The sequence below is a fragment of the Nyctereutes procyonoides genome, unplaced genomic scaffold (assembly GCF_905146905.1).
Source record: "Nyctereutes procyonoides isolate TBG_1078 unplaced genomic scaffold, NYPRO_anot_genome, whole genome shotgun sequence".
In the NCBI taxonomy this organism is placed as follows: domain Eukaryota; kingdom Metazoa; phylum Chordata; class Mammalia; order Carnivora; family Canidae; genus Nyctereutes; species Nyctereutes procyonoides.
The window spans coordinates 41,915,044-41,934,499 of record NW_026575131.1 but is presented as its reverse complement, the minus strand read 5'-3'; the positions used below and the strand labels follow the sequence as shown (position 1 = coordinate 41,934,499).

The following is a 19,456-nucleotide window of genomic DNA, read 5'->3' as shown; positions in this document are numbered from 1 at the left end:
ACGCGTCCTGTCTCCTGTCCGCGGCGCCGCCGCGCCCGGCTGCGCCTCTGCACGTGTGCGCGTTCCTGCGCGGGGCGGGGCGGGGCGGGGCGGAGGCGGGGCCCCGGGCGACCGCGCCCCCCGCGCCCCCGCGCGCCCCGCGCCCCCGCGCGCTCCGGCCTAGGCGGCTCCTCCGTGGGCGCTCGGGCCGCCTCCCCGCCCGGTCCTGCGCCGCGCCTTCCCGGCCGGCCCATCGCAGCCTGGGGGCGCAGGGGCCCGAGTCCCGCCGGCCGAGCGGATCCTGGGAGCCCCAGCAGGGTAGGAGGGGCTGGGAACGCGCCCCGGGGCTCCCCGGACCGAGAGAGCCCAGGGCTGCTTCTCTGAACCCCGCGTCGAGGCCCGCGAGCGTGCGCGCTGCCCCGCGTGGGCGTGTTCCACGGCCTGGAGACGTGTGTGTGTGTGTGTGTGTGTGTGTGTGTGTGTGTGTGTGTAGGGGGGTAGGGGCACCCGCCCCGCAGCTCCGGCTCGGTGGCTGGGTCGGGCAGACGTCTGCAGGCCTGGCTGCGCCTAGGCGCGCTGCTCACAGGCCCACCTGCCAGCCAGGCCCGGGAAGGGCCCCGTGTGTGGTAAGTGACACAGACGCACAAGCCTCACTCCTGGAAGGGCCACCATCGCCTCTGACCCCGACCCACTTGCTGACTGGGCAGGGAAGTGAGTTTGGAGACCAGACCGGATGTGGTGGTGGAAGTTGGGAGCTGGAGGGCCTGCCCCCAGGTTTCTTCTCCGTGCCTTTTCCTGGCAGGAGCCATTCTAGTCCAGATGTGGTTTCTCTTAACCCGGCTTTAGGGAGCCAGTCCCCGCAGGATCAAGCCTGTAGGTCCAGACGGGTCCTGGGACTGAGTAGTCCTGTCCTTGAGGTTTCTGGCCTCCAGGCTGAGCTCCCAGATGAGAAAAGAACCAGGGGGCCTCTGGGGCCCTATGTTCTCTGCTCTGGCTGAACCCACCAAGGAACCTTCCTGAGCAGTTTCTCAACAGGAGGTGAGGGCTGGACACAGGCCCTGGAAGCAGGAGTGGGGCCACAGTCACTTGGGGGAGCTGTGCCTTTGGAGCTTAGGGTGTTGGGTTCCTCAGCTTATGCTGACAAGTCTGGGGGAGGCCCCCACTGGCAAGTCTCCAGCCTGGCTCTGACGGCGGTGGGGATGGGAGTCTCTGGTCCTCCCATGCCACCCCTGGACTCAGACCAGGGATTTGCTGAGGTTTCCAACCTGCTCTCCTCCTGCACCCTGGCTCCTCCAGCTTTGGCCTGTGGGGGCTAGCTCTGTCCACCCCACCCCATCTGACACAGGAGGAAACTGTCAGGTTGGTGAATGGGGAGGTGGGGGGGTGGTGATAACCAGCTCTGGAGTGAATCAGGATGGAGTGAGCCAGGAGCAGAGGGTGGGGGGAGACACAGACTCCCAACACCTGGCCTGAAGGATTTCCCCCATCTTGCTACACACACCCACTTTTGGACTCAGAGAAGTCTCCCAGCCCCCTTGCCTGAGTGTTGCCATGACACTCCAACCCCTTCTCCAGGAGATGCAGTCCCTGGGAGCACTGCTAGCCAGCAGAGCCATGCTTCACAACTCCAGCCACAGAGAAGGCACGGTCCACGTGGGTAAGTACCTTCCGATCCACATTTTGGGTGGGTGGGGAGATGGGTGGGTGGGGAGATGGCACGGGTCCAGTCACAAACTCTGCAGTCCTTGGACCCTATGCCCTGCCTGCACGGGTTTGTGATTTCCTGGCCTCCCGGCAGAAGTGAACAACAGCGTTTACTTGCCTCCTAGCTCAACTTTATTTTGCAAAAATTTAAAAGGCCTCATCTGCAGAGGCCCCCGTGGGGACCAGTGTGTATCAGTTTGCTCTCCTAGTCCAGATTGCTGAGAGAGACAGGATGCATGGTTTAATGCTCCAATAGAGAAGGTACAGTAGGAGCCAGAAATGGGAGAGATCAAGGAGGCCTTCCCAGAATAGGGGATACCTGCCAGTTGGAGAAGTTAGAACAGCAAGTGCAGATGTCTGAAAACCCAGGAGGAGGGTCCCCCCGGGAAGGGCTCGGTGTCCAAGACTGGTGAGCAGAGAGGAGGCTGTGGGAGATGAGCCTGGGATAACGAGCCAATCTGGATGCCGTGGTGTGAGTGTTTAATTCCACGAAGTAGGGACTGTTGTTTCAAACATTTTTGGCAGCAAAGCCTAAGTGAGGCTACTCAGGGACCTGGCCTTGATTCCTTGCTCTTGATCCTCTTTGTCCTTTCTTCTACAGATAAGACACGGAGGATGCAGGACAGGGATGGGGAAGGGGTGTGGATAGGGGGAGCTCTGGCTCCCAATACCTCCTCTCCATTCCCCCCTGAGCCTCCAGGGGCCTCAGGCAACATTATCCCCGTCTACTGTGCCCTCCTGGCCACCGTGGTCCTCGGCCTGCTCGCCTACGTGGCCTTCAAGTGGTAGGTACTCTGGGCACTGCCCCATAGCACACCCCTCCCAATCTGCACTGTGTCCCAGTGAAGGCTGGAACAGGTTGGCGGGTCCCCCCTGCTCCCCACAGCTGGCGCTCACATAAACAAAGACAGCAGCTGGCCAAAGCTCGGACTGCAGAGCTGGGGGACCTCGACAGGGACCAGAGGCATGGGGACAGCATTGTCTTCCTGGACAATCCTAGCGGTCGGGAGCCCTGTGCCCCCAGCCAGGGTGAGCCTCTTTCTCCATCTACAGACTTCTAGACCCAGCTCAGCCATACCACCCAGCCCACCTGACCCTCTCGCGTCCCCTACGTCTCCCACCCCAGGGTCACATCCTGAATTTGGCTGCCGGCTTTACCTTCACCTCCCTCGGCCGCAGCAAGAGGAAGTGGAGCGGCTCCTGGAAGCATCGGGCGAAGCTGACAAAGGCTGGCAGGGCCTAGCAGGCCGTCTGGGCTACCCGGCTGATGCTGTGGAGGTCATAGCCCGGGGCCAGCTGCCAGCCCACACCCTGCTCAGGGACTGGGCTGTCAAAGAAGGCAGTGGTGCCACCCTGAGGGTGCTAGAGGACACCCTGGCTGCCATGGGCCGTGAAGATGTGCTCCGGGTCCTGGGTCCCCCGGCTGAGGGCTGCTCTGTGGTGTGAGTGATGCCACCACGGCCAGGCCTCTCAGGGAACCTGCTCTGGTGCTCCCCCCACAGCCACATGTGCTTTCCTTTTCATGAGCTTCCTGGCACTGGCGGCCTCAGCCTGCTCTGTTTGGAGGGAACACAGAAGGTCCAGCCACCGCTCACCTCCCCTTGCCCTACCTTCCTCCAGGACAGCGACCAGGACATGGGGAGGGACTTAGCAGTGGTCCTGCCTTCCCCCTCCCCACTACACCTCCCTTATCTGCGTCAACTGGTTTTTCTACTTTTGTATCTCATATTAAAGGCAACTTTGGACTACTGTGCTGCCTCTGACTCCTTGGGCCTGTGGGACAGTTGGGTGGCCATGAGGCAGAGGCCCAGAAAAAGGAGGGTCTCTGGGATGCGGGAGGAGCGCGGGAGCTAGAAGCAGTATACTCCTGTAGAAGACGGTGTAGGCTGGAGCTCACACCCTGCATCTGCGGGTCACTGGCTGTGCATGTTAGGGAGCTATTTTACCTTTCTGCACTCACAGCTTCCTTAGCTGGAGAACGATAAATAGAATGGCACATTCAGTAGGTCCCCCACCCGTTATACTTTCAGATTGGCACTGAGGGGCCCTGGGATTGAGACCATTTTTTGTGACTTCTGCTGTGACCAGTGTCAAGGGGAGGCTGGAGGCAGACACCCTGGGGAGCTAGCTTCCAAGGGCCTCGGGTCTCTAGATTAAAAAAAGGAAGAAAGACTGTCCTTACAAGACTCACGTTCCAGACTCAGGAAGGAGTTCCAAACATGCTTCCACAGCTGCTTATGTGGTTTCCACACAAGCCAAGGGCAAGTGGGCCATCCCACCCACCTGAGGGGCAGCTGAGGGCAGAGCAGCTGTAGCCAAACTACCCGTACCCCACGCATCTGCCCGCCCTGAAGGGAGAAGCAGGCAGGCTGGTTACCTCCTTTGGAAGGGGTTGCTACAGTGGACAGGCCCCTGTCTAGGAAGGAACAGTGGCCACCATCCAGGCATCCACGACAGGCAGAGCACTTCAACATAGCCACCCAAACTCAGGAGTTGTGGGATCCAGTGCTGGCCCACGGAGGCTTCAGGTAGACCCCGTCCTCCACCAACAGATGTGACTGAGATTAGCTGCTCAGTGAGTGCCAGATGTCAGACTGCTGCTCCCCAGAAACTGTTTGCCAGGACTGCTTAACCCTGGAAATCTTGTCCTGCAGGAAGGGCAGGTTTACAGCTCCCTCAATCTGGAGATGACTTTTGGGCAATAACCAAGGAGAAAGAGCAGGAGAGGCACAGCATTCAGTCAGCCAAAATCAGACCAGTACACTTGGTAGACCTCACAGCTGCCTGGGCAGCAAGTCAGCCACAGGGCAATCGAGGACTGGGCTGGCACAGAATGTGGAAGCCTGTGCTGAGTGGCACCCAACAGCTTCTGGATTGGCTGGCACCCCTATGACAACGGAGGGACTGGAGTCTGAAGATGTCAAGGGGTGTGTGGAATTGGAAAAGATTTTGAAAAAACTCCATAGGGAGCTGAGATAACACAATCCCTCTTCAAAGGTGTCCTGTCTGAAACTCTACAGCTCCCTGGTCACCACCTTTAATGGACCACCACCTAAATTTCCTTGGAAAATCTGAAACCTGGAGCCTGGGGTCAAACCACGAGTTTGACTTGGTGGCAAGCAGAAGCAGAGCACAGAGCATGGGACCACATCCCTGCACCGCAAACCCACCCAAAGAGAGACATTCCCTTTCAATGTGTACAGGAACGGAGATACTCTCTGTAACAACTCTCAAAAGTAAAGAGGGTTGAGTTAGTCCATTCATGTGATATAATGTATTTTAAAGTTTTGAAGGTTGCAGCAGCATGGGAAAACACTATGGCTACGTTGTTAAATGGCATGTCCAATGAGTAGGACTTTAAAATAGGTGGTTTTCTCTTTTAACAATGAGGATATGAGTTCCTGAGCCTGAGCCTGGATTTCCTTATCCAACCCTGCCAACTCTGTTCCCAGGGTTCTAAGTATCAAATGAGCACTACTGGAGCTCTAGGTGCCCAGCACAGCACCCAGCAGGCGAGCACTCTGCCATCCACCACCTGCCTAAGACTCGGTGGCCCACAGCTTCTTCCATGAGGGTGCTACTGCAGGCAGCAAATTAGCCCTGGTGAGGAAGAAAGGGGACCAATCTCTTTGCTAGGATGGCTCCAGACTGGCCTAAAGCCTCACAGCCCAGACAACTGGTCCATCAAAGGGTGGTGGGGAGGAGGGTCACGCCACAGCCCTGCCTCTTCCAGGATATGTCCATTCTCTCTCTTTTCTTTAATTAATTTTTATTTTATTCATGAGAGACACATAGAAAGAGAGAGGCAGAGACACAGGCAGAGGGAGAAGCAGGCTCCATGTAGGGAGCCCGACGTGGGACTCAATCCCGGATCTCCAGGATCAGGCCCTGGGCTGAAGGCGGCGCTAAACCACTGAGCCACCCGGGCTGCTCGAGATGTCCATTCTTATGAGAGCCTGTGCACTGTACCCCTTTACAGGTGTCCTCCCTCTAGTGTCCAAGCCCAGTGTCAGGGTGCGTAGTGGGAGGGGTCTTTTAACCTGCAAGTTAAAAGAGCAATCCAGGGAGCTTGGGGAACTCAAGTTCTGGAGGGAAGAGGGTCAGTGCCTCTCCCTACAGCCAGGAGATGTAAAGGGGAAGACTCGTACCTTTCTCCTGCCTGACCTATGAACCAAAGTATAGAGAAGCCCAGGGCCGACGAGGCCCTCAGGCTACTTTTTTTGCTCTGGAATACATGTAGTACAAGTTGACTCCACCCCGAACACAGGCATAAGATCCTAAGGCCACAAGTGTCAGTCGCAGTGGGACCTTCGGGAACAAGGCCTGTGATGAACTCCAAGTTCCAGGATTAACTCTGGACTTCCTACATCTGTGGCCGCCATTTCTCCTTTCTCTTGCCGGTGACACCACTATATTCAAACATGCTTGACTAGCTTTTAGGGAACACACATGCCAAGTTCTTTAATTGATTTTATTTTTTACATAAAAAGTTCAGTAAAAATTGGATAAAGTAAAGTGATTTTAAGCAGTAAATCAATCTTATCAACATAGCACAAGGCTGGCCAAAACCACAAGGCAGCCTGCTTTGGAATATTTACATGATAACAAATTAAACCTTGCAGGAGAACTTAAAACCGTCCTTACAAAGTCTTCCTGTGATCTAGCACGTAGAGGCTAAAAGCAAAACGAAAAACAAACAAAACCAGGAAAAAACAAATTATTTTCAATATATTCACATATACATTAAAATATAATACAGATCGTCAGGGTGAAGGGTTATGGGTGGGGATGCGCATGGGTCTGTGCGCTGACAGCACCGCCAAGGAGGAGACCCAGGTTTGGGAGTGGGGCTAGGCCTGGCCAGGATCTTAGCGGGGTCCTTCCCTAAGCCCTTGCCTCTGACGGGCCTCCAACCACACCCCAACAGCTCCTGACCAGGGATCGCCTGTTGCAGATGGAGCTCGATTTCGTGGCTTTCAGTTGAAATCTGCAGGTCTGAAATCCCCAGGGCGATGTGTCACCAGTAGCACAGCCCTGACAGAGGGGGAGGGAAGGGGGCAGCGGGCCCGCGGGGTTTCTTCTCCCGAGTCGGTCCTACCTGCTCACCTGTCCTCCCACCCTGGCCCCACAAGTCACTCTAATTCAGTGTCCTCTTTGGGTTTGTACACAGCCCCAAACTTCTGCATATACTTCTTAATATACTCCTTGGTTTTGTGTTTCACATTCTCATTGCACTCCAGGTCCTCAGGGTTCTTACAGTACTTCAGCTCCTTATTCATAACGCCGTGCGTCAGCTGTCCAGGACAAAGGGAGAGAGACCAGAGTGGAAAGGATTTCAGGGGTTAAGGCCAGCCTGGTGCCTCAGGGCCCTTCTCACCAAGACCGGGGTCTAACAGAGAGAGGCTGGGGCAGGCTGGTGCTGGGGTCACCAGAAAGGGGAGGCTCAGCTCTGCAAGTCTGTTAGAGGACCACCAACCCTACCCTCAAGTAGGGTGCACTGCGTTCCCTAACCTTCCCTCCCCCTCTTCCTGGGTCCCCAGCCAAGCCTGTGGCAAGGAAAACCCACTTTCTAGGATGAAAGGTACATGGTTTTCCCAGAACATCTTCAGAACAGAGGGATACCTTGCGAGCCAGGTGTTTGAAGTCTTCTGTTGTGGTGATTCTTCCCACTTTGCAGTCAGGTTTCCGGTAAGGGTTCAGGCACTGGACGATGAACTGGGACATCTGTAGGCGGGAGAAAGAGCACACACCACTCAGAAGTCCGGAGAGGGCAAAGGATTGCACTGAGGAAATAATGAGATAGCCAATCCTTCCCTTTTTGCCACTCAGGTTGGCTGGTTTGGATAAAAGAATGCTACTAGGCGAGTGGGATAGGAGAGATAAGGATCTTAGGTCAGCCCTGAGAAGGGGGGGGGGGCTGTCTTGGGTAGACAAGCAAGCCTGACTTAGAGCAGAAGAGGAGACCCACCAGCAAGACTTCACTGCTGAATTTCATGGCAGCCCCTGTGTTCAGCTAACAAATCTCATGTTCTTGGCATGAAGAGCCTGCAGCCTTGGAGGCAGAGTAGAGAGAACATTCCAGTGCTACCAGGAGGCTCAGCAACCCCAGAAACACAGGCATTTTGTTATGGAAGATCACTTAGATTCTGTGTCACACTCCATTGGATCCATCCCACAGCAACGTGAAGCACATGCAGGCATGGTATGCTAGCTGGTGAGAGAAGCCCCAGGGTAGGACACTTTCCGATACACAACTTCCAGTGTCCTCCTGAACTGTCTCTGTAGTGCCTATTCTACCAGTGGCTTTCAAGAGAGACTCTCCTGGCATGGAACCTCTGAAAGTATCTGTGGTGCTAAGGTCCAGGGTACAAAGGAAGCAAAGAGGTCAACAATCGCCATTTTGTCAAAAGACACTGAACAGAGCCTACCCATCCCTGAAACTCCAGGCATCTCCCGACATTCAAAGGTCAAGTATCACAGGCAGGCACTCAAACAGCTGCTGGTTGGCTGAGCTGAAATACCAGTAATTTCAGAAGGGGAGAGCAAGAAACTAAGTTTCTTGATTTAAAGCTAAAGCCCTGGAAAGGGCATTTATTCAATTTTTCTATGGTCCTCTGGCCTTCATAGAGTCTCATTTCAATCTGCTTCCCCAAATACAGTCAGGGGATTCCTTCTACCTAGCTTCAAGTCCTTATCATGGCGCCTGGTAACTGCCAGACACACAACACTGTTTGGCCTCATCTTCCAACACCTCTCACATACCTTGTGCTACGTATGGCCAATGGACTACTTACAATTGCCTAGGAGGGATGAGGATTTCTTTTGCTTCCGTACATTCTACTGCCTGAAGTTATACCCCTCCTGATCTACCTGGCCCATTCCTACCCCTAACTCAACAGTGCTGCCTGACACCTTGAACAGTGGTCTCCAGCCCTAAGATGGCATATTCCACATACAGCTGCCATTACTCATTTACAGGTCTGTTTCTTCCAACAGTTGGTGAATCAAGACTGGAGTTTGGAATCTAGATGCCCTGAGGCAGACAAGGTCAGTGTCCTGACAGCTGGAAACACACTTCCAGCATCATGAAGAGGAGCTACTTTCTCCAATCCTGTGAGGATGAGGCTGCCACTGAATGAGACATCACCACAGAACACTAGACTTTGAGCTAGGGGGCCTGAGTTCAGGCCTTCTGTCTAGAACTTCTGAACCTTAAGAGCACCTCCACCTACATAAGAAGAATGACAGTTCTGTCTTGCCTACCTCAAGAGCAGTTACAGGAATGAAGTGATAATGGATATGAAAGTGCTTATTACCCACCTGTAAAGGACCATGCCAATGGGCCCTCCTCACACGACAACTATACAGTCATAGCACAGAAGCAAAGGAACACCCAAAGGCAGGGCAGCATACCACTTAGGACAAGAAAAGAAAGGGCTTAGGCTTGAGCCTGCAGAGCTTAGGGCCCATACCCACCAAACCTTACCTCTTTTCTGAATACTTCTTTGCTTTTCTTAGCCAGTTCACTGGAGGTGTCTGCTTCTGCTGTCTTGGGCTTTTTTGAGGTCTAGAAATGCAAAAGAAAACAAACAGTGCTGGCATGAGAAGTCAGGTCAGTGATGCCCTGCTCTTCCAAAACCTTCCTTTCTTTCCCCCAGATGGGACACCTGACTCCTAATACTTTAGGATCCATTAGGATTAGAGTAAGCCAATCCTAAGTGGGCATGGCTTAGATTCAGCTGGCTGCTGTTACCAGTCTCACCTCATGTTTCAATCCTGTCACCTCCTTCCTGTAAACCAAGTTCTCTGCTTAAGTTAAAGTTACATCCTTGATGTACTAAACATTTCCAGTTGTTTCAGAATCACCTTCTCTGCAGAGGAACATGCTGTGTGATGGGCCACTGAGGTCCCTGTTCAGAGCTTCAGTACCCACACTGCCAAGTGAGGCCTGGGCTCAGTGAGCTCCACCTCTCCTGACTCTGACATTCTAGGATTCCAAGACAAAGGCAAAATGCTCTGTTCTCTAGACCTTTCACCACAAAACTGGAAGGTCAGACCACACCACGGTCCTTATCCAGGCCCCTCTACTCCCCTTGTGAACCCATCATCTTTTCTCTAAAGGCAGAACTGTCTGGACTGTACAAAACTGTCTCAATATACGGGAGAGGCTCTTTGGAGGTTGGTATCTCCAGCTCAGGAATGTAAAGACTAAAGACATGTCACAGTATAGGGGGAAGGAGATGAGGGTCATCCAAGTCAGTGAGCAGATGAGTAGATGCTAAGACACAGAAGATATTCTGTCCCAGGCTGGTAAGATGATGACAAACCTAAAAATACTCCCTTCCAGTTGTGCTAGAGGGGAGGCTGCCAAGTTCCCCCTAGCCAGACACTGCTGAGAGGTAAGGGGCTCGCAGCCCTGGCATTCAGAGCACCTGCCCAAGGCCATTTCCCCAGCTTTGTCCACCCCCAACCATCAAGCCCCTCAGGAGTAAACCTGCTTTTCCACAGAAAAGATTTATAAGCATTCTCTTCTGAAAGAGTTCAGATGGACGTAGAAACTGCAGTTGTTATTACAGATACTTCATATTTTTGCTAGCCGCTGAGAGCAGAGAATTTTTCTGTTCCCAACCCATCCCCCAGTGCTGATTCCTCCATTTCCATAAACAGTCTGAAGGCGCTGGTGATGAAGGAGCTGTTCAACTCCCTTTGCTCTGGACTGGCTCCAAAGAAAGGTGGTACTCCCTTGGCTTTGGGCTGCTACAAACCTGCTTTCTCTGATTTGTTATAAAAGCTTTACATATTTTCCATTTTTCTACTTTCTGCTGCTGTGGGAGCAGGAGAGGGAGGGCAGAATAGAAAGAATATACAGAGTCAACCTGTTCTCAGGAAACAAGACCAAAAAGCACACTGAAACTCAATTTTCTGATGTTTTGCTTTGGGATTTTGCGGTTATTTTTCCAGCAGTAGAGTGTGTGGCTATGCTTCACAACAAGACCTCAGGCAGCAAGGGACCAAGGACGGTCTGAATAACCAGGGAGACTGCAACACACCCTCAGCTGTTCTCTCAGAGAACTCAGAAATGAGCAGCAACAGCAACAGCTACAAAAAGCCCCGTGAGGTATGACAACCATCTCAAGGCTCCTGATCCTGCAGAAGAGGCCAGGCTCTCAGTGAGGGCACTGTGTAAAGAGGAATGTTCTGCTTCCCTCTGAATGGGGTATGTGTTCAGAAAGCTAAATAAATCTAGTGCATATTTAATTGCTTTCTAATTTAATCTCTGACTGGGTGAGGTTGGTAGGGCTTTAAAAACACAGTTACAGAGCACAGTACACTGAGCTCTGTCTAGGAGCTTTCACGGTCCTTTTGAATGCTGAGCAATTGGGATTGAGAAAGGAAATGTTAAAATGAAGGGTGCCTAGACTTACATCATGGAAATCATAAACCAAAATGAAGCACTCTAGAGAGTACTAAAATTCATGTACCTCTCTTGGTCTGTGGTCCACAAATGGCATAACAAATGATTTCAGAAACTGGTTAACGCTTACTCAGGTCCAATGCCAAACAATACCTGGAGCCAGAGTCAGAGCTGAGGACAGCACTTGATGGACACGGATATGAAAAACTTCCCTGATTCCAGAAAACTCCCATTTAAAACGTTAGCATCTCTACAATAGGTAAGGTTTTAAAACCAGGGTTAACCTTCTCAAATGCCGACTGCCAATTAAAAATCCTTTAGCACCACAAAAGATCATTAGCCTGGACCAATGGTCCTGAAAAATTAAGCTATTTCATGGGGTAGAGAATATCTACCTGTCCTGCAAGTGGTCTCACTGAGACCACTAGGAACCATCGGAGAGGTGGAAAGCACTCTGCTAGGTGAGAAAGCAATGTTTTCCTAGGGCCTCAGCAATCATCAGGTTGCCTTTTCCTGGGGCAGCATCAGCCAATGGAGGATTCTGGCGGGAACCTATGTGAACAGTGGCCGGATGAGAGCACACAATGAAATGTGGGGAAAGGACTTAGTATATAGCCAGAGCTTACTGCCTTTAGCAAATCATCCTGCTGTCAGCCTTCATTTGGGGCATGTCTGGATCCCAGGGAGTCTGGTTAGAATATGATCGGATATAAATATAATAGAGAAGGCCTCAGTACCCTCACATTATCCAAGGTGAGGTTTCAAGTTTTTTTGGCTTAGCAAAGGAATGACTTTAAGTTTATTGGATGGCTCTGGTAACCACACACTGGGTGTGTAACAAAACACATGCAAGCTCAATCCTTTATTATATAGGCAGAAATAACCAAAGCACAAAGCCCATGTGCCCTGGGACTCAGGAGCACAGGCTGGCTGAAAGGAGTCCTGACAAAGAGAGCAGGATATACCAGCCTAATGCTTCTCCCTGAATTTAATTAAATACCCTTTGGAACAGGAGATGTAAAATATTATTCAAGGAGGAACTTTATCTTTCAGGGCAGCATGAATCCAGAAGCAGAATTTGAGCTTATCAGAAACTACACAATTCAACCTAAATTCTGCAATGCACAAGACTGTATACATCAATTAAAAGGTTAAGTGAGAAGGAGCCTTGAAAATAAAAGCTCAGTATATTGTGTTTTGGAGTTGTGACCCTTTGGTAGCAGAAAAAGCAAAAATATTTCAGTGTTTGGGTTCTAAATAAGGCACCACACTTTATTCTGTCAAGAAAAAAAAAAAAAGGTGGGGATTGGGGAAGGAAGGACTGGACAGGAACAAAAAGATCTCATGGCGATTTCAAAAGCCTGACTAGATTACACACAGGGCTGATATATTTCCCAGGGCTGATAAACCCGGAACTGAGGTCCTAAAGATACTGCTAAGAACCAGAAGGCCTCCTCCTCTTCCCATCTGGCCTAGAGTGTAGTGCAGCCCTGGAAGTTTCTTTCTGGTCCCCCCTCTATCCGTCAGGCCATGCTTACTGGGCAACTTCACCATCTGCTCTGCAGAGATCTGGGCTCTGGTTTCTGACAATACTCTCTCAAATCTGATTTCCTGGTTCTCTCCTCCATTGCTGGGAAGTGATTTCATATGGAATCCTTTTGCAAATTACCCCAATGCCAAAGATGGGACCATCAATTGAAAAGACTCTTGGCCTCGGATCCCATCTTCCTCCAATTCCCTCAATACAACAAACACTTTACAACCACTATTTTAACACAACATAGTTACACTTAGGACATCTACTACACTTGTGTCTGAATGTTAATTAAAAGCCAAAAACCAGTAGTAAAAACTGCTGCCTTTCAATCACGTAAGCAGTCAGGAATGATTCACGTCTGGGATCCTCAAAGGGAAGGCTTGACTTTACACTCACCACATGACGGATGATGGAAGAGAGCACAAGATGACCAAGAGGAGGGAACAACACTGGAGGAAAACAGAGAAGGAGGGCTCTCACAGATGCTTAGTCTCAGCATCAAAAACTTTCAAAACCACCCATCCAGCACCACATAGCACTCTTCAAAGAATTCTCTGCCCATTACACACCTTCCCCGTGCAGGTACCATATCCCCCTAATGTTTCAAATAAAAAACCCACCAATTTAATGATGGCTCAAATCTAGATTTAACTGCCTACCAGTCATTCCTACCCTGAATCCTGTAAAGGAGCTCAAATTCCACACTGAATATATTTCCAAACCTCCTCCTGATCTTTCCTTCAACCCCTAGACTGAATAATGGGATCTTATCTCCCCCCAAACTACAAATGAGGATGGTGGGTCATCCCTGCCTCTTCCACACATACTTGTTTGTGAAGCCCTGATGATGATGCCTCTCAAATGTCTTTGCAGGAGTCCCTAACATCTCCACTCTTAGTTTCTCACTTTGCCTAAACTGTTATAATACCCTCCAACCTTATCTCCCTGCTACCAATCTCATTTTTTTTCACACAACCCTGTTTTGTTTAAGGCAAACACATCTGATTCCTTTACTTTAAAAGCACTCACTGGCTCCCAAGTACCTTTCATACAATAATCACATTAGTAGGACACCAAGATCTTAGACAATTTAAATATGACCTACATTTCCATATTTTTGTCTTGTTCACTACCTCATATGCACCAAACTCTCACTGTACCAAATTTTATTATTTCCTATACACATTCTGTCTTATCCTGACTTTACACCTTTGCCAAAACTGTTTTATCTACCTAGAATGTTCTTTCCTGCCCACCTTGACTATAGGTAAAATCATGTCTTCTGTGACATAGCACATCTTCTCAGACCATTAATCACTGTGCTCCCATAGCATTTTGTACATACTTCTAATATAGCAATTATCCCACTGGGTTCTTGATTTATAGATGGGGCTCACTCTTTCTTTCTTTCTCTCTCCCTCTCTTTCCTTTTTTAGAGAGAGAGAATCTTAAGCAGGCTCCTCACCCAGCATAGAGTCTGACTCGGGGCTCCATCTTACAACCCTAAGATCATGACCTGAGCTGAAATCAAGAGTTGGACGTTTAACCAAGTCACCTAGGAGCCCTGATGTGGCTCTTTACTTAGAATGAACTTCATGAAGACTGTATTCAGTTTTATTTCTTTTTCTATCCCTAATACCTCACACAAGGCCTATAAATCAATGGTACAATCTGTACCCCCAAGGGGATTAAAACTTACATGAAAGCCTAAAGATGAAAAACAGCTGGACAGAAGGAATAAAAACATACTCCCCAGCATCCTTCTCCTGCCTTTTGAGATGCTAATGAGATGAGTACAGTCATAAAAACCGGTTAGGAAGGCTGGACCCAAGTAAGTCCCTCGCTATCCAAGTAAGAGTAGATATTGATATTAGAGACTATGTTCTGGAAAGGGATCCAAAGACTGACATCTCAAGCCTTTGACTTGTGCTTCAGGGCAAGTTGGCTGGAAAATCAAAACTCATTTGTTCTTTCATTGGTTATATCCAGATCAAAGGGTTAACAACAGAATAGATGCCTTTTGTTTGGATTTTCTCATAGAAATATAAGAAAAGGTAAAGCTGACAATCAGAGATAAAAGGCTAAGAAGCTAAATACAGAGTGAATGTCCAGAGTTTTTTGCTGGAAGCACGTGACACTTAGCAGCCTTTCCCCTTGAATACCTGTTTCTACAAAAACTCCTATAGAACCTTCATACACTGCTGGAGCAGAAATGTACAATGATACAGCTACTTTTTTTTAGTATTTTATTTATTTATTTGAGAGAGACTGAACAAGTGAGAGAGAGCACAAGTAGGGTGAGGAGGAGCAGAGGGAGAAGAACAAGCAGACTCCCCACTGAGCAGGGAGCCCGGCACAATCCCAGGACCCTGAGATCATGACCCAAGCCAAAGGCAGATGCTTAACTGACTAAGCCACCCAGGCACCCCTCATATAGCTACTTTAGAAAATCATTTGGCAGTTTCTTAAAAGTCAAACATAAATTAGTCCCATCATCCAGCAATTCATTCCTAAATATTCACCCAAGAGAACTGAAAACACATGTCCAAAGACTCACAACACAAATGTCCATATACCCTTATACATAATAGCCAATGAGTGGAAACAACCCAAATGTCCATTAACTGATGCTGGTAAATGGAGAAACAAAATATGGTGACATTTATTCAAGGGAGTATTATTCGGCCATAAAAATGAAATTTGAATATATGCTATAACAAGGATTATAGGGTATCCCTGGGTGGCTCAGCAGTTTGGTGCCTGCCTTTGGCCCAGGGCGTGATCCTGGAGACCTGGGATTGAGTCCCACACTGGGCTCCCTGCATGGAGCCTGCTTCTTCCTCTGCCTGTGTCTCTGCCTCTCTCTCTCTCTGTCTCTCATGAATAAATAAAATAAAATATTAAAAAAAAAACAAACAAGGAGTCTATAACAAGGATATATGCTATAACAATGAACTCTGAAAACATTACCTTATGAAAGAAGCCAGCCACCAAAGACCATATGTTATATAATTCCACTTATATGAAAATGTCCAGAAAAGGCAAATCTATCAAGAATGAAACAGATTTGTGGTTGGGCTGGGATAGGTATGGGGATTAAGTGTAAAAGGGTATGAAAAATCTTACTGAAGGGCATAAAAATGTTCTAAGAGCAGATTATAGTTATGGTTGCATAACTTGGTAAATTTATTAAAAAGCCATTGAATTGAGGATACCTGGGTGGCTCAGCATTTGAGCATCTGCCTTCGGCCAAGGACATGATCCTGGGATCCACGATCAAGTCCCGCATCGGGCTCCCTGCAAGGAGCCTGCTTCTCCCTCTGCCTCTCTCTCTGGTGTCTGTCTCTCATGAATAAATAAGTATTTTTTAAAAAGCCATTAAATTGTAAACATAAAAGAACTACAAATTTTATGGTAGGTATGTTATACTCAATAAAGTTCTTTTGTTTTTTTTCTTTTTTTTTTAAAAAAGATTTTATTTATTTATTCATGAAAGACAACCGAGAGAGGCAGAGACATAAGCAGAGGGAGAAGCAAGCTCCCTGAGGGGAGCCCGATGCAGGACTCGATCCCAGGACCCTGGGATCACGAGCTGAGCCAAAGGCAGACGCTCAACCACTGAGCCACCCAGGCACCCATTTTGTTTTTTTTTAATTTATTTATGATAGTCACAGAGAGAGAGGCAGAGACACAGGCAGAGGGAGAAGCAGGCTCCATGCACCAGGAGCCCGATGTGGGATTCGATCCCGGGTCTCCAGGATCGCACCCTGGGCCAAAGGCAGGCGCCAAACCGCTGCGCCACCCAGGGATCCCCCATTTTGTTTTTTCAAAGCCCTTCCATAGACTTGTGCTTTTTGCCATGACAAGTTAACTGTTAACAAGCTATCTCTCTCACTGTAAACAACCAAAACACTAGACAAAATACATGAAACAACAGTTGCCATAGGACATTAAGCAGCACTGGATTACAATCCCAGAAACAAGGGGAAAAAAAGGTGGTATGCCCTGAGTATCCTGGCTCTCTGTGTGTGCCAAAACCCAGAGTAGGGAGGAAAACCTAAGTAGAACATAGCATGCTGGTATCAGTGAGCTAAGAGATAAGACTGGAGTTCAAAGTGTCTGAGATGAGCTATAAACTAACAATTTCCAGAGCTCACAGAAGGCTGGGAAACATTCAAGTTTCTACCAGTTGGAGTGAAGAGACCTTGGTATTAACCCAAGGCATTCAGTGGAAATCCCAGGAAGACTAGGTAGTAGTAGTTGTTCCAAGAGAAAAGACTACTCTGGAACCAACCTAACAAAGATTAAGAAGAAATTTCTAAAGACTCAAACATCCATAAATTAACTGGCTGCCAGAACAAAACTTATCAGTCTTTAATGGAAAACAAAACTCTGAAACTCAATGACATAACAATCACAATGTCCAATGTTCAAATGACAATTAATGGATGCACATGAAGCAGGAAAATTTTAATCTGATAACCACAAGAAAAATTAATCACTAGAAACATGACCAGAAATGAAAGTGAAGCTGCACATTATAAACATTCAAAGATATAAAGGAATACATAAATAGCAAAGAAATCAGTAGTATTAAAAATAGCCAACTGAAACTTCAGAGCTGAAAAAATGTAACTAACATAAAATAATCTATTTCCATTTTTAATAAAAAATACCAATCCATAGATCCAAGAAAGCTCAAAAAACCACAGAAGTTGAACACAAGAGAACATCAAGGTATATCAAAAACAAATTCTTCAAAACCAATTATAAGGAGAAGATTAAGATTTCTCTCCATGCAGACAGAAAGGAAGAAGGACATATTTAGGGGAACAAAGATAAGTATAGTCTTATTAGAAACAATTTTAAGTAAGGAAAAAATGGAATAACAACCTTTAAAGTGGTGAAAGGGGGAAATAAAATATCAATTTAGAATTCTCTATCCAGTGAAAATATCCCTCAAAAATAAAGTTAGGTGGCTCAGCAGTTTAGCGCCACCTTCAGCCTGGGCCTGATACTGGGGTCCTGGGATTGAGTCCCGCATCGGGCTCCCTGCATGGAGCCTGCTTCTCACTCTGCCTATGTCTGTGTGTCTCCCTCCCTCCCTCTCTTTCTCTCTCTCATGAATAAATAAATAAAATCTTTAAAAAAAAATAAAAATAAAAAAAATAAAGTTAGGAGTCTGGCAGTTTCTTGCAAAACAAAACATACTCTGAGTGGAAAATTTATGCCCGTAAACAACTTGCACAAACTTGGAAGCAACCAAGATGTCCTTTAGTAGCTAGAGGACAAATATATAAACTGTGATCGATCCAAACAATGGAATATTATTCAGTGCTAAAAAGAAATGAGCTAGCAAGTCAAGAAAAGGTATGAAGGTACCTTAAATACAGAATGCTAAGTGAACGACGTCAATCTGAAAAGGACAAATACTACATGAATCCAACTACATGACATTTTGTAAAAAGCAAAACTACAGAGACAGTAAAAAGATCAGTGGTTGTCAGGGATAGGGATGAGGGAGGTAGAAAAGAAGGGAGGGACAAACGGGGAGCACAGAGGATATTTATGGCAGTGAAACTACTCTGTCTGATACTATAATGGTGGCTACATACCATTACACATTTGTTAAACCCACAGAGTATACAACATCAAGAATCCTAATGCAAACTATAGACTTGAGTAATAATGGTAAGTCAGTGTAGGTTCACTGGACTGCTCTGGCAGGTTGTTGACAGTGGGGGTAAGCTATGCATGTGTGGTGACAGAGGAGCATATGGAAACTCTGCACTTTCTGCTCAATTTTGACATGAACCTAAAATTGCTTTTAAAAATAATCTAGTAAAAAAAAGAAAAGAGGAAAAAGACAAGGACCTTTTTTCAGACAAACAAAAATTGAGAGAATTCATCACCATTAGACCTAAATAACTCAAAATGTTACGGAAATTCTTCAGTCTAAAGGAAAATGAATTCAGAAAAAAAGGTCAAACCTACATCAAAGAATAAAGAATACAAGAAATGGTGAATATGCGAGTAAATATAAGATTCTGCTCCCAAGTTTAAAAAAATTTCATTAACTTATAACAAACTGTTTAAAAAAAATAATACTGAATTCTGGGGTATGAAAGAATAAAAAAAAGTATGGCAGCATAATGGACAAGAGCAGACAAAATGTAAGTAGGTTCCTACTATTATCAATAAAATAGTATTTGATACAACAGAAGACTATAACAAGATAAATATTCATATTATAGCAAACTGTAGAGCAGTAGTTCTCAAACTTTTAGGCCTCAATATTCCCTTTTGCTTTCCATATATTGAGGACCCCAGAGAGCTTTTGTTCCTATGGGTTCTATCTATCCAAATTTACCATATTAGAAATTAAACAGGAAAAAAATATTAATTTATTTTAAAATTATTAACAAACTCATCATGTGAATATAATTTTTTTTTTGTGAAAAGATAACTTTCTTTTCCAAAACTGAAGATATTAGTAAGAGTGGCATAGTTTTACATTTTGGAAATCTCTTTAATGTCAGGCTTAACAGAAGACAGCTGGATTCTTATTTCCTCCTTCATTCAATCATGCCATTGTATCCTTTGGAAAATTCCACAGTGTACTTGTGAATGGATGAGAGTGGCAAAAGCATATGATATTTTAGTATTACTATGAAAAAAGTTTTGACCTCATGGCTCCCTTGAAACAGTCTTAAAATCCCTAAGGTCCCCACACTACACTCGGATAACCACTCCTTAGAGCAACTACTAAAAACAAAGAGGAATGGCTAATAAGCCAATAGAAAAGCCAATGAAATACTTTA

The 19,456-nt window shown here is 47.4% G+C and overlaps 2 protein-coding genes across 7 annotated transcripts in view; one reads left to right on the top strand and one right to left on the bottom strand.

Annotated features, from left to right (window-relative positions):
- The first annotated feature begins 131 nt into the window (after positions 1-131).
- LOC129521799 (death domain-containing membrane protein NRADD-like) lies at positions 132-3,432 on the top strand. 5 transcript variants are annotated; one of them, XM_055343617.1, is made up of 5 exons: positions 132-297; positions 1,555-1,636; positions 2,285-2,468; positions 2,570-2,712; positions 2,810-3,432. In XM_055343617.1, exons 2-5 carry the CDS (start codon positions 1,558-1,560, stop codon positions 3,127-3,129), a joined length of 726 nt encoding a protein of 241 aa, XP_055199592.1. In that variant the 5' UTR covers positions 132-297; positions 1,555-1,557; the 3' UTR covers positions 3,130-3,432. The 5 variants fall into 5 exon arrangements, with proteins under 5 accessions (XP_055199592.1, XP_055199591.1, XP_055199594.1 ...); XM_055343616.1 differs by having other exon boundaries at positions 826-1,636; XM_055343619.1 differs by having other exon boundaries at positions 132-605.
- A 2,707-nt stretch (positions 3,433-6,139) lies between these two features.
- The window catches only part of SETD2 (SET domain containing 2, histone lysine methyltransferase), a 126,977-nt gene continuing 113,660 nt past the window's right edge, over positions 6,140-19,456 (bottom strand). Inside the window, exons 19-21 of one of the 2 annotated variants that reach the window (XM_055343496.1) lie at positions 9,170-9,250; positions 7,306-7,407; positions 6,140-6,977 (exon numbers count right to left, since the gene is read on the bottom strand). In XM_055343496.1, coding sequence (XP_055199471.1) covers positions 6,816-6,977; positions 7,306-7,407; positions 9,170-9,250 — 345 coding nt within the window. In that variant the 3' untranslated portion in view covers positions 6,140-6,815. Of the gene's footprint in view, positions 6,978-7,305; positions 7,408-9,169; positions 9,251-13,031; positions 13,085-19,456 lie in introns of those variants that run through there. The other variant, XM_055343495.1, reaches the window with a different exon arrangement.

Bases quoted from the DNA above. Each gene is read 5' to 3' on its own strand.
- LOC129521799 (XM_055343616.1), top strand. From the start codon at position 1,531: ATGACACTCCAACCCCTTCTCCAGGAGATGCAGTCCCTGGGAGCACTG. The intron at 1,637-2,284 runs GTAAGTACCTTC...TTTCTTCTACAG, and splicing joins AGAAGGCACGGTCCACGTGG to ATAAGACACGGAGGATGCAG. The intron at 2,713-2,809 runs GTGAGCCTCTTT...CTCCCACCCCAG, and splicing joins GCCCTGTGCCCCCAGCCAGG to GGTCACATCCTGAATTTGGC.